Source organism: Alosa pseudoharengus, unplaced genomic scaffold (assembly GCF_046254945.1).
Source record: "Alosa pseudoharengus isolate Yale_2024_CS ecotype anadromous, Long Island Sound unplaced genomic scaffold, YU_APseudo_1.1 YU_APseudo_1.1_scf_2, whole genome shotgun sequence".
Lineage (NCBI taxonomy): Eukaryota > Metazoa > Chordata > Actinopteri > Clupeiformes > Clupeidae > Alosa > Alosa pseudoharengus.
Genome location: NW_027468663.1, coordinates 36477424 through 36495689, shown reverse-complemented (window position 1 = coordinate 36495689; position 18266 = coordinate 36477424). Strand labels below are relative to the sequence as shown.

Here is an 18266-nt window from a genome sequence, read left to right as displayed (position 1 = left end):
ATACATTAGCCTGTTTAACAAACCGGCTCGAAAAAAAAATCGTTACATTGTATTGCACGCACAGCAAGACCGTGCAATGCATGAATTGGTGACTAGCCTAGAAATCTAGACGCACCCTAGCGGGGCTAGTCTAGCAACTCTCCGTTGGCTTGTGAGCTCGAAAAATTAAACTTCTATCAGGCCAATCAAATCGTGTATAGAGTCGTTAGGCAGGCTTAACATAATGATTGATGGCAGAGTTGCAACGGTTTGGCTTGAATTCCCTGCTACTTGAAAACAAATAAGATGGATGTTGTGTGACATGAGTTAAGCTTTTATTAAGTTGGCAAAAGTTTGAAATAGCCAACTAGCTCCGCTGGTAGGAAACGCATGGGACTCATATCGCTGTCCTATTGCGTGCAGAGGGAATTTGAAAGACAACCGATTATCCCGCCCCTCGGACTGAGCACTGCGAACGGTGAGTGCCCAGACCCTACATTTTAATGTGGGTCTGGCTCGTCAGGCTAATTGGTGACCGGATTGAAGCAGCAATGTAATCTGTGTAAGAGCATTGCATCGACATTAAGACGACCAACATAGTACAAATACAAAGAAAATGCATGTCATCTCATCTCAACTATGGGCGCAGCCATGTTATTCGTAAGGTCGTATGGCCACCTCGGGGTACCCTCAAGAGCTCTGAGTTAAAGGGTGCGTGCCTCCGTGAAATGCTGCAAGAAAGCTGGGTAATTTCCTTTTTCCTATTTGGGCGTGGGACTGACGAGACAAATGGAAAGACCCATTATGATCCGTTCATGCCACCTGGGAATGACAAAGACCGCCCCCATGATTACGTTGTTTTTTTCACCGCGAGTATTCATGTGCTTTGCCATCGGAATGTGTGAAAAAAATGGATGCCACAACAAAGGTTAAAACATACGCTTACTAATCTTAAATAAGAAACTGTATTTGCTTAAAAATATGGCGTAAGATGCTTGTGAAAGAAAGATATGCAGCTTTCAAGTGACAGACAGCAAATTCCCAAGTTCACATGAAAACTGTTGGACATGAAAGGCCACATGGACTACAAATGAGCTATAACGTGACGACAAAAGTGATGACGAGCCCCTAACTGGGCAACTTGTGTAGCAAAACCTAGCCCTAGTTTCCCACCTCTGATTCCCACATGAAGTAAATTATGAATTTTACTGGGAAAAGGATTTTTCCGATGCCCATGAATGCACGGTTATGTCAAGGAGGGAGTTAAGTCATTTATTGTAGAGATGAGTGACCATGGCAGGAAGTGCATCATAACAAAGGGACACCAGACCCTCTTGTAACAGCTGTGGCTGTAGGGCAGGCTCGGAAAATTAGTTAGAAAATAAGGCAGAAAAATGACAAATTTCTCATGCTGCTTCCTTATGTTGGAATGTGCAAAAATGTACAAAAACAAATCAAAATGATACCTTCTTGCATGTGATTTCTGCAACAGTGGTACTGAAAACATGCTGATAGCCTATACTTGTTGATTTTTTGCTGTAGTGTAAAGCATGTCACACAGTAGCCTAGCCTACAGAGAACACTGAATTGATGTGTGTGACGGATATTAGCAGGTCTTAGACCCCGCCCTGTTTGGTGTGCCTGTGCTCTCTACCGCTCTCCCTTTCTCTATTCCTGTTGAGCAGGTGTTGGTGTTCAGGTGTGCCTGATTGGCAGGACTATAAATCTCCTGCATCCACAACAGCCAGCCCGGCTTCCTCCTCCTGGCATTTGGCTTTTGTTGTCCTTCGGCTGTTAAACCCCTAGACTGATTTTGCATGACACTTTTGGTTTCCTTCCATTATACTGACTTGCACTACACCACGTTATCATTTAGTCTCTGTTAAATGTACCTTTAATTAATAAATGATCTTGATTATTATGGAATCAGCGTGTGGCCTCCCCATTTATGTTTCATGCATCGAGCCGGCATGTCACAATGTGATATAATGATGACTTGTTAAATGCATGCCTACAATGGTTTATTAAACATCATAGTAATTTATTTCATCAGTCATCATGTTCATTTTAATGAAAAGGAAGGAAATTTCAACCATAGCCAATGCAGACAAAATTCTGCAATATCTGCCGTGGGTCATGTCAGCTGGTGTGTGCAGGGTCGTCTTTTTGAGCTCCTCCCAGCTGACTCGGGCAGATCACGCAATCGATTATTTATGTGAATTACGAATAATAATAAAAAGGTTCTACCTAATGCGACTATTTTTATAGACTGTTAAAGAAAAGTTTTCCCTACTGTATTCTCCATAAAGAGTAAAGTAAATGATTTACCTACTTCTGGAATCTCATTTCCGGTATGACTCATATTGAGGCGTTTGACGTCATTTCCTGGACTCGTCTGTCTTGTCTGTAAATGACAACTCCTACTGGGAGTGGGTCTCCAAAAATGGACCCGTGCAGGACTCTGATCTAGCTAGGAACAGCCTGCATGATTGAATCACATTCATGTTTGAGTGTATTGCATGTGTGTGTGTGTGTGTGTGTGTGTGTGTGTGTGTGTGTGTGTGTGCAGGGATGGATTACTGAACGGGCCTACTGGGCCCAGGCCCAGGGGCCCAAGGGGTCAGGGGGCCCTGAAGCCCAAGCCTTTGCATGGAATCATTGCCTCAATATCAACAAATCAGGATGTAGGCTATGAATCTGATTGAATTTAGTATTGGCCATCTCTAAAATGCACCAGAATACAGGAAATCACATCAAACAAATTAAAAATTTTCTGGGGGAGGACCCCCAAACCCCCCCTCCCACATATACGACAATAAGTGGGGGGCCCTTAATACATCTGGGCCCAGGGGCCCGAAAGTTCATAATCCGCCCATGTGTGTGTGTGTGTGCCCGTACGTGCAGAGGTGCACAAATACATCTCTATGTATACAAATACATATTTTGTTACAAACTACAAATACTGGATGATGAAATGTAACAAAATAAAAAACAAAAATACCCACACAATAACGTAAAGGTTATTGGCTCAACCGTCAGCACGCTCGCCTCCCGATCCGAGGTGCTGCTGTTCGCGGGTTTGAGTCCGGGCGTGTGCAGTGCTGAATCACGCAGGTTTAACACAACGCAGGTTACACATGCACTGAATTCAAGCCACAGTACACTGTGAAGACAGTAAAGCATAATGGTGCACAATTCATGTTATGGGGATGTTTCTCATAATGTTGGTGTTGGACCTATTTATCGCACACCAGAGATCATGGATCAGTTTCAATACATCAAAGAGGTCATGTTGTCTTATACTGAAGTGGAAATGCCTTTGAAATGGGTGTTTCAACAAGACAATGACCCAAAACACACTAGTAAGCGAACAAAGTCTTGGTGCCTGACTAACAAGATTGATGTTATGGAGTGGCCAGGCCGATCCCCAGGCCTCAATCCTATAGAAAACTTGTGGGGTGACTTCAAAAATGCTGTTTCTGAGGCAAAACCCAGAAATGCAGAGGAATTGTGGAATGTTCAATCGTCCTGGGCTGGAATACCTGTTCACAGGTGCCAGAAGTTGGTCGGCTCCATGCAACACCGATGTGAAGCAATTCTCAGAAATAATGGTAATGCAACTAGATATTAGTGCAGTGATTCAAAGTAAAGCAAAATCTTGAGACATTTTTCAGTTAATACAGTAAATGTTTGTAAAGAAAAATGCAAACACTGCTATTTTTTTGAACAGCCTAACATTCCTTTTTCTTCACTTTCTGTAAAGGTATAACATAAACTTAATCAATTTTGGTCATGTTTTGATTTTAAATTGAATTGATATTATGGAATTAACAGCTATTCTAGGGATTTTGAGCTTTATTCAATTTGTATATGTTCTCTTTTTATATGTTCTCTTTTTTTACATTATTTTAACTCCTTCGGTCTTTGTCTTGTTGCCCTTATCATTTTTATTTTCCTTCTGCCTTAGGTCATTCTTTTGTTTATTGCACTTAGCACATATTTGTGAAGCACTTTGGTGCGGCTCAGCCGTCTGTAAATGTGCTATAGAAATAAAATTTGACTTGACTTGCTCTTGTTAAGTATTTTGTGACTCATGGGTATGCAACCTTACTCCCTGTTCTGAGACTCTTGTTTAGTAGCCCTCAACTGGTCATTTCTGTTTTAATTGTTTCTCTCTGACCTGCCCTATTTACAGCGGGGAAAATAAGTATTGATTACGTCAACATTTTTTTTTCACTAAGTATACTTCCAGTGAGGCTATTCGCATGAACTTTTCATCAGACATTAGTATTAACTTAGGTAATCCACACATATTAAAACAATCCAAACATTAATGTCCATAAGTAGAGTTATGAGTAAAAAAAGTGGAATGGCACAGGAAAAAAGTATTGAACACGCTAAGAAAAAGCAGTACACAAAGGCAAGGAACAAACTGGAATCTATAAATTGTTAGAGTAATAATCCCTTCTATCTGTGCAAATTAATATAAACTGGGTTAGTACATACTGATGGGCTATAAAAAGGTTTTCCGTTACCAAGGTGTCACACAAGAAACATTTCATGATGGGTTAAAGCAAAGAGCTCTCCCAAGACCTTTGCAACCTTATTGTTGCAAAACATATCAATGGAACTGGTAACAGATGCATTTCAAAACTTCAGAATCATCCAGTAAGCAGTATTGGAGCCATAATCTGCAAGTGGAAGGAACATCACTGCATCATCAACCGGCCATGCACAGGATCTCCTCGCAAGATTTCGGACCAGGAAATCAGAAGGATAGTCAGAAGAGTAGCCCAAGAGCTAAGTACCACTTGGAGAAAGCTCCAGAAAGACTTGGATGCAGCAGGTACAATTGAGAAAATCATAGGTAATGCACTCCACCACCATGGCCTCTATGCACGCTCACCCCGCATGACTCTATTACTGAAGAAAATCATGTTGAAGCTTGTTTAAAGTTTGCTACACAACATTTGGACAAGCCTATGAAATACTGAGAAAATGTATTCTGATCAGGCAAGAGCAAAATTTAACTTTTTGGATGTCATGCTACACACCATATTTGGAGGAGAAATGGCACTGAGCATCACCCTAAAAACACCATAAGTGAGGTTTGGAGGTGGTGGCATCATGGTGTGGGGCTGTTTTTCATCTCATGGTACTGACAGACTTCATACAGTTGAAGGAATGATGAATGGAGTCATTTTGTTCTGGGAGAATCTTGCCATCCACCAGGATGATGAGGATGAGACATGGCTAGATCTTCCAGCAAGACAATGATCCAAAGCATTCAGCAAAGGAAACTCAATTGGTTTCAGAGAAAGGAAATCAAGGCTCTGACTTGAAGTTAACTAAAGACCAGGATTCACAAGAGGGATCCCTGAAATTTTCAATATTAAAAGACTATCTGTTTAAAAAAAAAAAAGGGCCAAAATCACACCGGAATGCGCCGACTGATTAGTTTCGTCATACAGGAAATGCCTTGAAGCTGTCATTACAAATAAAGGCTTTCCCCCAAAGTATTTAAGAAATTTCAGCAGGCGTGTTCAATACTTTTTTCCTGTGCATTCCACTTTATTACACATAACTCTACTTATGGACTTTAATGTTTGGATTTTTACTTAATACTAATGTCTGGTGAAAATTGAATGCAAATAGCCTCATTAGAAGTATACTTACTGAAAAAATTGTTGACGTGTTCAATACTTATTTTCCCCGCTGTATACCCTGCATTTAGGCTGTTTGACTGATCTGACGGCGATTTCTTTTTCGCCCTGCATCTCAGGCTGGAAACCTGTGCATCTTTTTCTGCTGCTTCCGTTACAATTTTGCCGGGACCAATCACAAGCTGCCTTATCCACCTGGCGTGCTATTGGAAGATTTAAAACGATGACGATAGTGGGAGAGCCTGGAGTTTTCGCGTCGCTCTGCAAACGTCACCCGGTTCGTTGGTCAGCACCCTGCACTACCTGCCCTATTTATACCCTGCACTACCTGCCCTGCACAACCTGCCCTATTTATACCCTGCACTACCTGTGATTCCTTCTCAAATTGTTTCACTTGGTGTGCTAGTCCAGTTCATGCTCCCAGTCTGCTCTGACCTTGGCCAGAGACTTTCTAATGAGGAGACACAGCACTCAAAAAATCCTCCATAGAAAAGCATGGGGCTAGTTTGTCACGCCAATATTGCCGTTGTCTACACATATCCCACCCCATCCTCGGCAAAACGTCGACATGTGAATACATTGAGCCAATCATATGGTTTGTTGTGAAGACATCGTGCCAATCATGTGTTGTGATCTCGCCGCTGGAGCAAGATTGGTGTCGTGAAGCCTTGCGCACGCGCAGTTCGACCCAAAGACTGTGCCCGATGAGTGCCCATAAAACGTTGGTATATGGCCGCCGAGTGGAGGGACTTGTCTAAAAGGACTTTGCCTTGGCTGACCCCCGCTTATGGATGACAAAATGGTCTTACTATCTTTGTGAACTATTAAACAGCCTGGTTTTGCTACTTTGTGAAGCCTTCTGTACGAGCTATTCTCAGACAAACTTTCTGTTCCTTTTTAATAATCCTAAACCTGTAAAGTGTGTTGCGATGGGACTAAGTAAGCTGTGAACTGTATCTGTGCTTGGTCCTAATCTCTTCAAACACCAATCCTGACAGTAGTTGAAATACAACAATTGCACACATACTATAAAGATATTTCTGAACAGTAGGAACCCCTGTCCCCATTTTGAAACCCAAAACCCTTTTGCAATAAGTAGATGAAAATACGGTTTACTATTTTCTCTAGGTTTATGACACTATCTAAACCTTCACCAATAGACCTCTGAAGTTCGCCTACAAAAAGCTGCCATCTTTGACATCCGGTATCTGGCGATTTTTCCTATGGGAAAATAACATGGGGATTTTGAATTATCGCACCTGTTAAACTCTTGCGGGGATGAAAAAGTCTGAAATGCAGACGTTTTCCTGAACACACTTTTGTCCTCTGCCTTTGAGTGGATACTGTGATCTCCGGTACGTGAAGGCGGCACACTTAGATTTTTGCTACTCCAGAGCTAACTTGCAATGCAACTTGCAATAGGTAGCTTCAATTAACAACCGGATCTCCTTATATGGGCAAAGATGGCCGTTTTGGTTCTTTTTTGTAGGCGAACTTCAGAGGTCTATTGGAGTAACAATCACAGTGTGTGTGTAAGTGGGCAAGCTGTAGGCATCACTAATCGTCCCATCTCTTTCACTCTCCTTCTGTCAAGTCAGGCACAAAAAGCATAATTGCCACCTCCAGGCCAGACTCAGAACTGCAGCCATTGGTCCTGTTTTCCTGGGCTCTGGCTCTCCACATATGATGCTAGACAGGGCAACTTTTTAGCAATGTTACTGAGCGACGCTCAGGCACTTTCCTGATGCTACAGATACTATGTAACAAATTTTATCTGACAAACTTTAAATCACAAATGTCCAGCTTATCGCGATTGTCTAATTAGAATACAAGGACCAAGTGATTGCCCACCAACACTGCTTAAAAAGTTCCTTCATGCATCATCCCCTTAAGCCTGGGGATAAAGCAACGGCAACACCACTATGACCCACAGCCAGAGGGAGAGGTTACTGCAGAGCTGCGCACTGGAGGTTGTGGATACCGGCGTTGCTGTGGCGTTGGCTGTGGTGGTCATTGGCTGAGCGGTCATGGGAGAGGAGGGATTTCTAATGGAGGCGGAGCAAATGGCAGCATTGCCCACGTTATCCACCATTAACAGCTCCACCGCCTGAGAGCAGCAGGAGGCGCTGTAGAGCGCAGCGGTGATGCCCACCCCGGAGGAGTTGGTGCTGAGCGTTCCATTGCCCTCTTGGACAGTCACAGAAGCGATGCCCGTGCCGTTGCCGTCGCTCAGGCTGGCGGAGAGCTGCCACGTTGCCTGGCTGCAGTCCTGTGGACAGTTGGCAGTGATGCCGACTATTTGACACACAGGACGAGTGAAGTCAGTCACCTGTGGGAAAGAAATCAAAAGTTTCCGTTTGCCGTTCAACAGCTGGCGGTTGTACTAAAAGTACTTGAAGAGAAAATAAAACGGTTACCTTAGAGGCAAGGACGAAGCTCACGACAACATAGTTGGAGTCGATGGCCCCAGGGGCCTCGGCCTCGATGGTCAGTGTGACGTCGGTGCCTGAGGGTGTGTCTGACGGAGTGGTGAGGGTCACTGTGCCCTCAGCAAGACCTCCGGCCTCCAGTGTCAGGCTGCTGGGGGAAGATGAGCTGAACCCACGATCATTTCTCGCTCGGATGATGTAGCTGCCTGCCGTGGTGTTGGTTTCCACGATGAAGGGCACAGTAATGGTCGCTCCAGGTTCCAGAGTGCTGTTGACTGAGACCTGCAATGAGGAAACATTAAGCATACAGCTTTGGTGCCCCCGATTTTGATGGTCAGTGTATTCTCAAACCGAAATGCATTTTAATTGCCTTTGTGTATAAAATATGATTTTAATGAAATATCAGTGAACAGTGATGAAATGGACATGCTCCATCTTTAAGTGTCTAGATTCTCCAGAGTAAATGACATGCATCTGGGGTAACAGTAAGACAACTGGAGAGAAGAGAGAGACATTTTTCATATCCCACTACTACACTGAACCTTTACTGTGTATAGCATAATCAAATCACTGTTCCATTCTGCAAAGACCATAATTGTACTCCACCGTCACGGCCACGCTGGAGGCCCTGAGCTGAGTGGACGACTGCCTCTGGAAGAGGGTGGGAGAGGAGCGGGAGACTCCGCTGGTCTCCCCCTTCAGATGGACGGTGAAGTCCCCCGCTGGCAGTTCCTCTATCGTCACCAGGAAGTCCCCACCTCCTATAGCCTTCACGGTTCCATTTACAAGCCCGGATCCAGACACAGGCACCAGAGCCAACTCAGTCACTTTCAACGAATCACTGCCAGTCACAGACATCAGCAGGGTTGCGTTCTTACCTGTTTTAGAAAGGTAATTGATCATTCAGTAGTCACAAATGTAATGATTTGTAGTGTTTTACCTCCTGCCACTAGGTGTCAGTGGTTTGGCTTAATTAGATAAGAGTCAATAGATATGAATATAGAATGATATTGAGGTTAGTAGTAGAAGAAGAAATTCAGACACAACATAAAATGATCATACCAATGGATGGACGACTCTGTTTTAGGCTAAAATCTCCATGTGCACCACCAAAAGCCTCCACAAAGTTAAACAGGAAGTTAATGGAACTTTGACCTGCAGAGATTACACACAACATGAGGTTACACCTAATATTGGTAGATTTTATGCTCCATCAAATATCTCTGCACAATATTTTGAAACAAGCCGACCTGTGACTTTGACAGTGAATATTGCTGTGGAGTTGATGGTGATGTCCCACAATCCTGTGCGGCTGTGGGCATTCAGTTGTACACGCTGTAGGTTTCCCACCCTCTGAATCGTACCCAGGGGTCCCTCTGGCACCCCATGGTTCTGTGACTCACCTGAAATGGATTACAAAGAAAAAATACACTTTGAAGCAATAAAAGACATTTCTGACTAATCTTTTAAAATGGATCATAAAACATGAACAACACCTAATTCAAAAAACAATTCTGATATCTATCCAAAATATATATTGTATTGTATCCCCTCTCAAACCTGTGGGACTGTACAGAGTAAACGCAGGTGAGGAGGACCCTGTGATGTACACAGTCACATTGGACACCGTCTCATCCAGGAGGAAGGAGAAGTTCTCCGCCCTCACTGGGGTCCTGACTGCCTGGAGCAAAGTCACCTGCAGGGGGCAGCATGGAGGCAATTCACCAAACCAACATCAAGAACTGTCCTTCAAATATACAGAATCACATTTCCCTACTCAAAGGTAGAGGTGCTATAAGGACAAGTTGGGACAATTCCCAGGGGGAAAACATTATAATATTGATGTGTGTGTGTGTGGGGCGGGATTATTGTTATTTTATAGGGCCCCAACATTCTAGTCTGTGTGTGGGGCGGGATTATTATTATTTTATAGGGCCCCAACATTCTAGTGGTGTCACTGTACTGAGGACTCCTATCTTGGTACCAGAGCTGAGGTGGAGGTGTCCTCTATGACCACGGTGGCGTTCGGCAGTGAGGACTTGGACACCTCTATGGCCTGGCCCCCTGAAGCTTGCGCCAGGTCCCGGTACAGCTGAGCGTCCGCGTCGGAGAGAGCCCTGGAGACGGGGCTCCCAGAACGGCGGCGACGTGCTGAGCTCGAGGTGCCAGTCAGCATGAAGGTGACCTATGAGACAAGATGTTTTTATAATATATATATATATATACACATAATAAACGAGAAAAAGTGACAGCTGAACCTAGACACTTACACTCAGAAGAGTTTGTGACCGCTATAAAGATACAGTGCAACAGCATGGCACAAAACAAACAAATACAAATAAACAGAAAAGGCAACGGTGCAGGATCACGTGTTATGGAGAGCAAGTGTGAGGTGAATCCCACCGAACCCACCTTGGACTTGGTGCTCTCGATCAGCGCAGTCACGGTGTTCTTCAGCTCCGCATCTTTGGCCGGAGCATCAGTGAACACAAAGATGTCCGAGGAAGGGGGAGCGGCAGTTAGCGCCAGCTGTTCACCGGACAATAACAGGCAGACCATTAAATTCCTCTTGTTACGCAGAGAATGCTTTATGATGAATTTTCCAAAATTTCTTGTTATTTTCATAGTAAGTTTATTCATACACTCTTTCAGACACTCATTACGATAGTATATCCCATTATGTGGAGTAATTTAGATACATTAGCGATACCTTTCATTAATTTTCTGAGGAGGTCAAGGTATAGATAGACACACACGTACCAGAAGTCCTGATAAACACATTTCAGGGATATCCCCTCCACCTGCAGCATTGAGCTTGTTAATCTCCTGTTTGAAAACATCTGCATCGCTTGTCCTGATGAGTGGACCGAAGCCTGTTTGGTCACAGAGATGAGCCATTAATGATAAAAAGGCACATGACCAGCTGTGTGTCACTGCTGAGGTCCACCATCGTCCCTCCTGTTGGATGAGAGTACGCCCCCTGTTGGCCTGACCTGGGTCATTAAAGGCGACCAGGATGTATTCCGATGGCCCCTCTTGGGTGCCCCGTTTGAGGTCGATGACAGAGAATGAGACGCGCTTTGCCTCGGCAATGTCATCTGCCATGCTGCCTGTGGTGTCAATCACAAAGGAGAGCAAAGACGACTGAGACATACCCACTAACCTGAGAGAGGGACAGAGAGAGAGAGACAGATGTTTTGGAGAGCCATGTTTTCCACTCACAGCCCTGTGTACACTTCTTGACTGACTGTATATTTGAAAAATACAAACATGTTTCAAATCACTCGATCAAAAAAGTCAGTCAATCAACCAATCAACCAACAAACCTTACCGCAGGAAGCCTTTGTCGCTGCACAACCAACCTTACCGCAGGAAGTCTTTGTCGCTGGTGGCCAGTCGGATGTCCTCCAGCAGCTCCATGGTGGCGTTGATGGCCACCTCTGCAGCTTGCAGGTGCAGATGCCCGTGGCTCTCCGAGGTGTCGTCCTTGTTGATGCCACCAACTGGGTCCTGACCACTGGTCCGGTCAAAGGAACCACCGTGGCTGCACTTGCCTGCAGTGAGGTGAGCACACATGAACATGAACATTAACATTGAGCTTTCCTCTGGAATATATACTGTAAGGACCCATTAGCAATCTGGCCTAAAGGCACTGCTATTTGTCTTTGGGAAAGAGAATCAGGGTGTTTGTGGCAACCTGCTGGCTTGGCTGAAGAGAAGAGACTGAAGTAGCCTGACGTGAGTTTCTTCTCCTGCAGGACGTCAGACAGGATGTTATTCGTACAGTTTCCTCCCGTGCAGTTCCTGCAGGTGGCTCGGTCAGGGCCTGGAAAACAAATATCATAGTGTGTGTTTGGGGCGTAGATGAGAGAAAGACGGTGAGTGTGAGAGAGAAACTATTGTGTAATGTTTCTACAGGAATCTCTGCCTGTAAAACACATGTGGATGACTGACCTGAGCAGATGACAGGTGAGTACAGTAGGTGTAGCATAAGTGATGAGGCATGTGTTTACCTTGTATCTAACTAGTTCTCCAGACCAGGCTAAATTCCAGGATATATTTAATCTCATCCCTTATCTCAGTCAGCAATCACCACAAACGGAAACCATTTATTCCACTGCCCACTACACATTGTTATCACATATACCTAGACCCACTGTCATTATTTAAACGTTTGTGATCATTAATTATTAATTAACTTTTACATAGGCCTACTCGCCATTCCCGACGTGTCATGCGACAATGTTACGTCACGGGAGTGCCTAACCATTTCACGCGTGGTGGTCGCGGAACAGGCACGTGCAGAGAAGGGGGGGCTCTAGCACCTGCCCTTTTGTCCCTTTGATGTCCAAGTGCCCTTTTGACAACACCCGTTTTTTACTTTTTAAAATGTGTAATACTTCCGCTAGTTCCAACGTGAATATTCGCTAAAAGGTCTTATTAATAGTTTGTGAAATTATCAATTTAATCCGTGACGTCATACATTTACTGAACTCTCAGAAGGTGCACGCAGGCACAGTGCTGCAGGAGACGTTTGGGAGCACGGTAAAGTCACTTGGCAATTAGCCTATCTGAACATGCAATAGTATTCAGCTTAGAGATAGAGAATAAAATGTTTAAAGTTGTTTCATGTTTAATGAAGTAGGCTATCAAACCCGTTTTAACCATGTCATGGTCCATCCATTTCAATAACCTGGCAGCTTCGAAAATCTAAGGCTGAACGTTCATAACATATTCTGTTTAGGTTAGGCTACTATGGTATAGTATTAGTAGCTTAGGTTAGTAAACCTAGTTCATAAAACAGAGTAGGCAAACCTTTTCTAAATCGTCATAAACCGACGACATAGGCTACTGTAGTTGTTTAACTAACCCAACTCCACACGTAGTTCTCGGTTTACAGTAGGCTACATTACGCGTCATTTCACTCAGTGGCCACACGCACAGCACTTGAATCTGCAAGACACTAGCTTGCTAATGGTGGTAGTTCACTGTGATAAACATTAAAATTATAGCCTGACAAGCCAGACTAGGCAATAACATATTTGCTGCCGCTAGGGTGGGTCTAGATTTCTAGGCTATTAAAATTAGCTTTGAATTTAATCAATGAGATGTAGCCTTATAGCCTATGATCTCTGTGTAGACAATAGCCTACTGAAAACTGAAAAGACCTATCCGTCTGTGCCCTGGCTACAGTAGGCCTAGTATGCACTCCTATTGAATTTTCAGAACGAGAGAAATTAGAAAAATGTGTTACAGCTCTGCTATTTACACCCATTCTTCTTGATACATAATGAATAAATATGAAAATGTATAAAATGTTTATCAGTACATTAGACTACTTTGCAAATTGCTAAACCATATAATACACTGTCCCACCATCATCATTGAAATAGCATAATGCTAGAATTTAAATGCAAAAAAAAAAAAAAAAATGTCCAACTCGGGTTCAGATGATTAAAGCTTTATAGGCTAAGGAATGTAAAACTTAAGTTCCAGTTTACACCATTCAAATTGTGTGTATCTTTTCTAGCTTTTGTATGCATTATGTTCTATACAACATGATATTATATTATGCAGTGCAAAGATGCCCACTAAAGACAAGTTTTAAATAAAGTTAACACGTTTTCTGAAAAAATTGTTCCATGTGCCCTTTTTTTAAAATTTGAGCCCCTGCCCCTTCAAAGGTCTCTGCACGCCCCTGTCGCGGAACTAGTTGCAATATTCTCCTTAACAGAGGTGTTGCTGTTTGTTGCTGTTGTGAGAAGGCTATCTACCTACTTCACACCGTAGAAGAAGCAATGAAGCCGCTCTAGTTGCCATGGTGAATCTGTGATCGGTGGCGGGGTCTATTTGAGGGAGCCGTGAGCGCGCATTTATCCAGGGTAGGTTTCACCTGGCTTGATGAATCTGTGTCTGCTCATCCTGGCTTGCTCGTTGTGCAACCAATTAAGCCTGTACGCTCTTGTTTTGGATTCATTGAGCGCAGCTCAGTAACTTATCCTGGATGTCTTAATTCTGCTTTTGTGCAACAGGCCCCTGATGTAAAACCCTCTAAATCTGTCTGACCACTTAAAATGCTTTAAATGAGCATTTTTTAGAACCAAACCTAAAAGTAAACATCAATATAAACATAAACGTAAATGTAGAAGCCAAGAGGAAAAAGAGCAGAGGGGTATTTCACAAAGGCAGAATTAAGACATCCAAGATAAGTGATAAAGCGAGGTTTGACATAGCGTTGTCTGGTCATCCTAGCTAAACTCGTTTCACTAACGCCAATCCAAGATGAGTAGGAGCAACTATGTCAAGCCAGGTGTAAGTAATTCAGGATGTGTGCGTGTTCTCGTTTCTGCTCCAAAATGCCCACGGTTGGAATAAAAAAGACGCGGAAAATAGCGTCATTCACACAAAGTGAACAACCGCTTTTGATATAGACTAACAATGAAGTAAAGTTGTCCTTTTTGGAATGGGGAATCATGGCTATTTCTGTAAAACAGCGGGAGTAGGCGTGGTAGACCAACTGAATGCAAATTTAAGTATGCACCCACGTGTGAGTGCTTTCTTGTCTCGGCACCCAACGTCATTAAGAAAGCGCTTGCCTCTGCAAAGATGCACATAGTATGATATACCTTAATATTATAGTTGAAAATACCTCCGAGAACTTGCCCCTCCACTTCCAATCAACTACAGTAGGCTATTCATCAAACGTCTATCAATAAAATAAGAGTACCTAGGCCTATGTTAATAATTATAAGGCTGTCACAATTAAATTATAATAACTATATGGCAGTAGGCAGACAATCTGTTTTGTTTTGCGAGCAAATACATTTAGCAAATAGTTTATAAAAGCTCCTTAAAAATTAGTACGGAGGTCTGATGTGAATGACAGCTAGCTGAACCAATAAGACGACATAATTACCATTAGAATTAACTTAGCTTGGCTGTTAGCCTGGTCGGGACCAGGCTAGGTGCAGAGAATAAATCCCCATGGTAACTTATGTGCCATCTCTTTTGTGAAACCAAGTCAAGGCTAAATTCATCCAGGATAACCTAAAAATCCCAGCTTAATCCCTTATCTAGGTTTTGTGAAATCCCCCTCTGTTCCCAGAAAACCTCAGGTGATGCAAGAATGACACACACACCTGCCAAATTATCCAAAGGCATGTCTGGTCTGATTAGTTTGGAGAATGGTACCCTGTTCCCCATCTCTATCCAATTACTGTGGCTGTAGAAGTCCTGCACAAAAAGAGACATTAGTGTTAGTAGTGACATTAAAGAGAGGATGTGTTCCTGTATCCTGTATCTATCGCAGGCAGTAGGATGGAGTTGAAAGACGCTTAGTCAATCTGTTTTCATGGCCCAGTCTGTGTGTCCAAGCTGTCCGAGCTTTTACTGACAGGTCAAGCCATGGGTGTGCCACCTGAATGTCAAAACTCTACTATTCCACAGCATGGAAGGTACTGTACAGTATGTTCAATTTACCAACACCTCGTCCCCTTAGAATTATAGGGTTCTATCTACGTTCTGAGTAGTTCTGAGATATTGAGCTTCAAAGTTTTAGAATTCCATAGAGTTATACTGATAAGTGGAACAAACCTCTTCAGATATAATGTCCAAAAATGCATACAACTACAAGAAACACCTCACCTCATCTTCTTAAGGTGTCACAGAATACGAATATGTCAATAACTCAATTTTGACAAAAATGTCAGATAGAACCTTATAATTCTAAGGGGACGACCCTGCTTTTTACAAAGAAGGGCTGATTGATGAGCTAATACTTGAATTTGTATGCTATTTGTATTCGTATGCTACAAATGGGCATGTGAGGTGAGAAATGTCCAACTAAGCAGATAACTATCAGGCACCATTCGGCATCATTAGGCTACTATCAGGCCCTATCTGGCTACAATCAGGCCCTATCTGGCTACAATCAGGCACTGGCAACTATCAGGCCACTATCAGGCCCTATCTGGCAACCATCAGGCCACTATCAGGCCCTATCTGGCTACAATCAGGCACTATCTGGCTACCATCAGGCCCTATCTGGCCTTTATCAGGGACTCTGACATGAGCTAGCGCCTACACACAATGACAGAGCCCATCCACACAGTAGCCTACCCTACCTGGTAAATGTACTACATTACATGATTGGAACCTGTCTTTACAATAGAGCACATTAGTGAAACTCAACTGACCTTTGTAGTTAGGATTTCAAAATCTCCCTCAAGATCATCGAGGCCAAAAAAAAAAAAAAAAAAAACCTCCAACAACAACCTCATCCAACAACTACTTAAGCACACACACACACACAAACACACACACACACACACACACACACACACACACACACACACCTGCAGTGTGTGACAGGCAGCGCCCAGGCTGATTCTGGCGGAGATGAAGCTCCCGTGCTTCACGGCAGCCTTGACGGCGGCGGACGCCTGGGCAACCACCTCTCGCCCTTCCACGAACGTCTCGTCGTCAAAGTGGTGCGGAGCGCTCAGAGCCAAGAAAACGTCCACGGCCGCGTTGCTCAGGTACATCTTAGTCACAGCTGTCTGGAAGGCCAGGGCCGACAGGAAAGAGGACCCCCCTGAGAAACACGCCCGCTGCAGGGTGTATGCCGTCAGCTTGTCATCAATCTGACAGACGGCAGTGGATGAGGGAGAGCAGTGGCGTGTAGAACAAAGCAGGACATTGATTACTGAATGACTAGAGATCATAACACACATCAGAACACAGAACATAAGAACATGAGAACACAGATCATAAGAACACAGAACATAGAGCAACAGTCTGACTCATGCAGGTTTGCTAAAATTTATGAAGTGGAACTTTACAAAAGGCTTGCTGTCCGGTCTCTAAAAGTGAGTCCGTTTATTTTTCACCCAAGCTCTATTTTCATACTGTGTTTCATCAGTGTACAGTGCAGAGTGCAGGCGTAATCCTGTACGCACTGTGCATACAAATTCAATATTAGCCTACAACAATAAAAAAAACCTTGTGTGACAACTAGCCTATATTTATTTACTCATGTGCAATCTGAATATTGGCATTATTCCAAATAAAACCGGAATATGGTGTGCATGGAAACCATAGACTATAAAATATGAAAACGCGTCGTCATGCCTTGGCCTGTGTGGCGTGGCTTTGCATGGGTCAATTCTGACGCTTAAGAACACAACGTTCCATTCAATTATAGAATAATAGCCTAAATCATTCAGTCATGAAAAGAAAACAGCAGCAGCTTAATATTTTTCAGGTAACGTTAAAAGACGCACTGTCCTTAGCAGTGATGCTGACACTGACAGCAGTGAGAGATTGTCCTCAACGGTCACGGTCTACACATGTTTAAAATGTTGAATTGTTTGCTTTCCTCTGTAGGCCTATTTAAAAACATAAAGCACTGTTTGGAACAGGGATTCAGTAGAGCAGAGGTTCTCAACCTTCTCGTCTTTGACTGCCTAGGCTTATCATCTAAAAGTTTGGGACAACCAAAACAGCAGTGCAATGTATTTAGAGTGTTGTAAGCAAATCGTTATTATGACCGCCGCGCAGCCGGCGACCGCCGCGGTGCACGTTATGGAATACAACCCTAGCGGCGCCCTTGTGTTTCATCACACTTATTGGACCATGAAATGTTTTGGGTCCACATGGGAGGGGAAATATGTTAGAGCCTACAGTGCTTTGTTTTACTCAGGGTGTATGCCATTCAATGCTGTGCAGATCTGGGATTTTTGGCTGACAATACGCCCCCTGTTGGACACTCACAGCCAAGGTAAAGTTCTGACCCTGGGCAGTGGCCATTGCGCGGCACACTTGGCCAGTCTTGCGGAAGATGGCCCTCTGGGTGATGTCCCGGTGTGTAAGTGAGCCGCCCCCTGGGGAGAGAAGCGGCTTGAAGGTTTCGGTGAGAGGGGGGATGAGCAGCACTGCCCAGAGCAGAGACGCGTGGGTCGTCATCTCAGAGACCATGCCCACAAAGACTTCCTGTGAAGAGTAAATGATTTGCCCCTTTTACAAGAAGTTGCCACTGTGTAAACCAATTTCCTCTACAACAACACAGTTCACAGGAAAGACAGAAACAGTCAGACCCTTTACCCTGCCAGTTAAGGCATCATAACATCAACAAGGCCGGACACCTGTGGGGTATACTACGAAGCACGTTAGACATATCTAGGCTATGTAGACATAT

General features: G+C 43.7%; 1 protein-coding gene across 1 annotated transcript; it reads right to left on the bottom strand.

Moving 5' to 3' along the window:
• Positions 1-6912: 6912 nt before the first annotated feature.
• Positions 6913-18046, bottom strand: LOC143133486 (von Willebrand factor A domain-containing protein 7-like). The gene is made up of 15 exons (XM_076293247.1): positions 17843-18046; positions 16426-16713; positions 15211-15304; positions 11769-11897; positions 11439-11625; positions 11065-11234; positions 10832-10944; positions 10484-10600; positions 10056-10256; positions 9632-9767; positions 9322-9474; positions 9134-9226; positions 8678-8949; positions 8060-8353; positions 6913-7971 (listed from the first exon to the last, which is right to left on the bottom strand). The coding sequence occupies exons 1-15, from the start codon at positions 18044-18046 to the stop codon at positions 7531-7533; spliced, it is 2892 nt and encodes a 963-aa protein (XP_076149362.1). The 3' UTR covers positions 6913-7530.
• Positions 18047-18266: the final 220 nt, after the last annotated feature.

Bases quoted from the DNA above. Each gene is read 5' to 3' on its own strand.
- LOC143133486 (XM_076293247.1), bottom strand. From the start codon at position 18,046: ATGGTCTCTGAGATGACGACCCACGCGTCTCTGCTCTGGGCAGTGCTG. The intron at 15,305-16,425 runs GTGTGTGTGTGT...CTTTTTGTGCAG, and splicing joins CTGCCTGTCACACACTGCAG to GACTTCTACAGCCACAGTAA. The intron at 9,768-10,055 runs GTACCAAGATAG...TGCCCCCTGCAG, and splicing joins ACACCTCCACCTCAGCTCTG to GTGACTTTGCTCCAGGCAGT.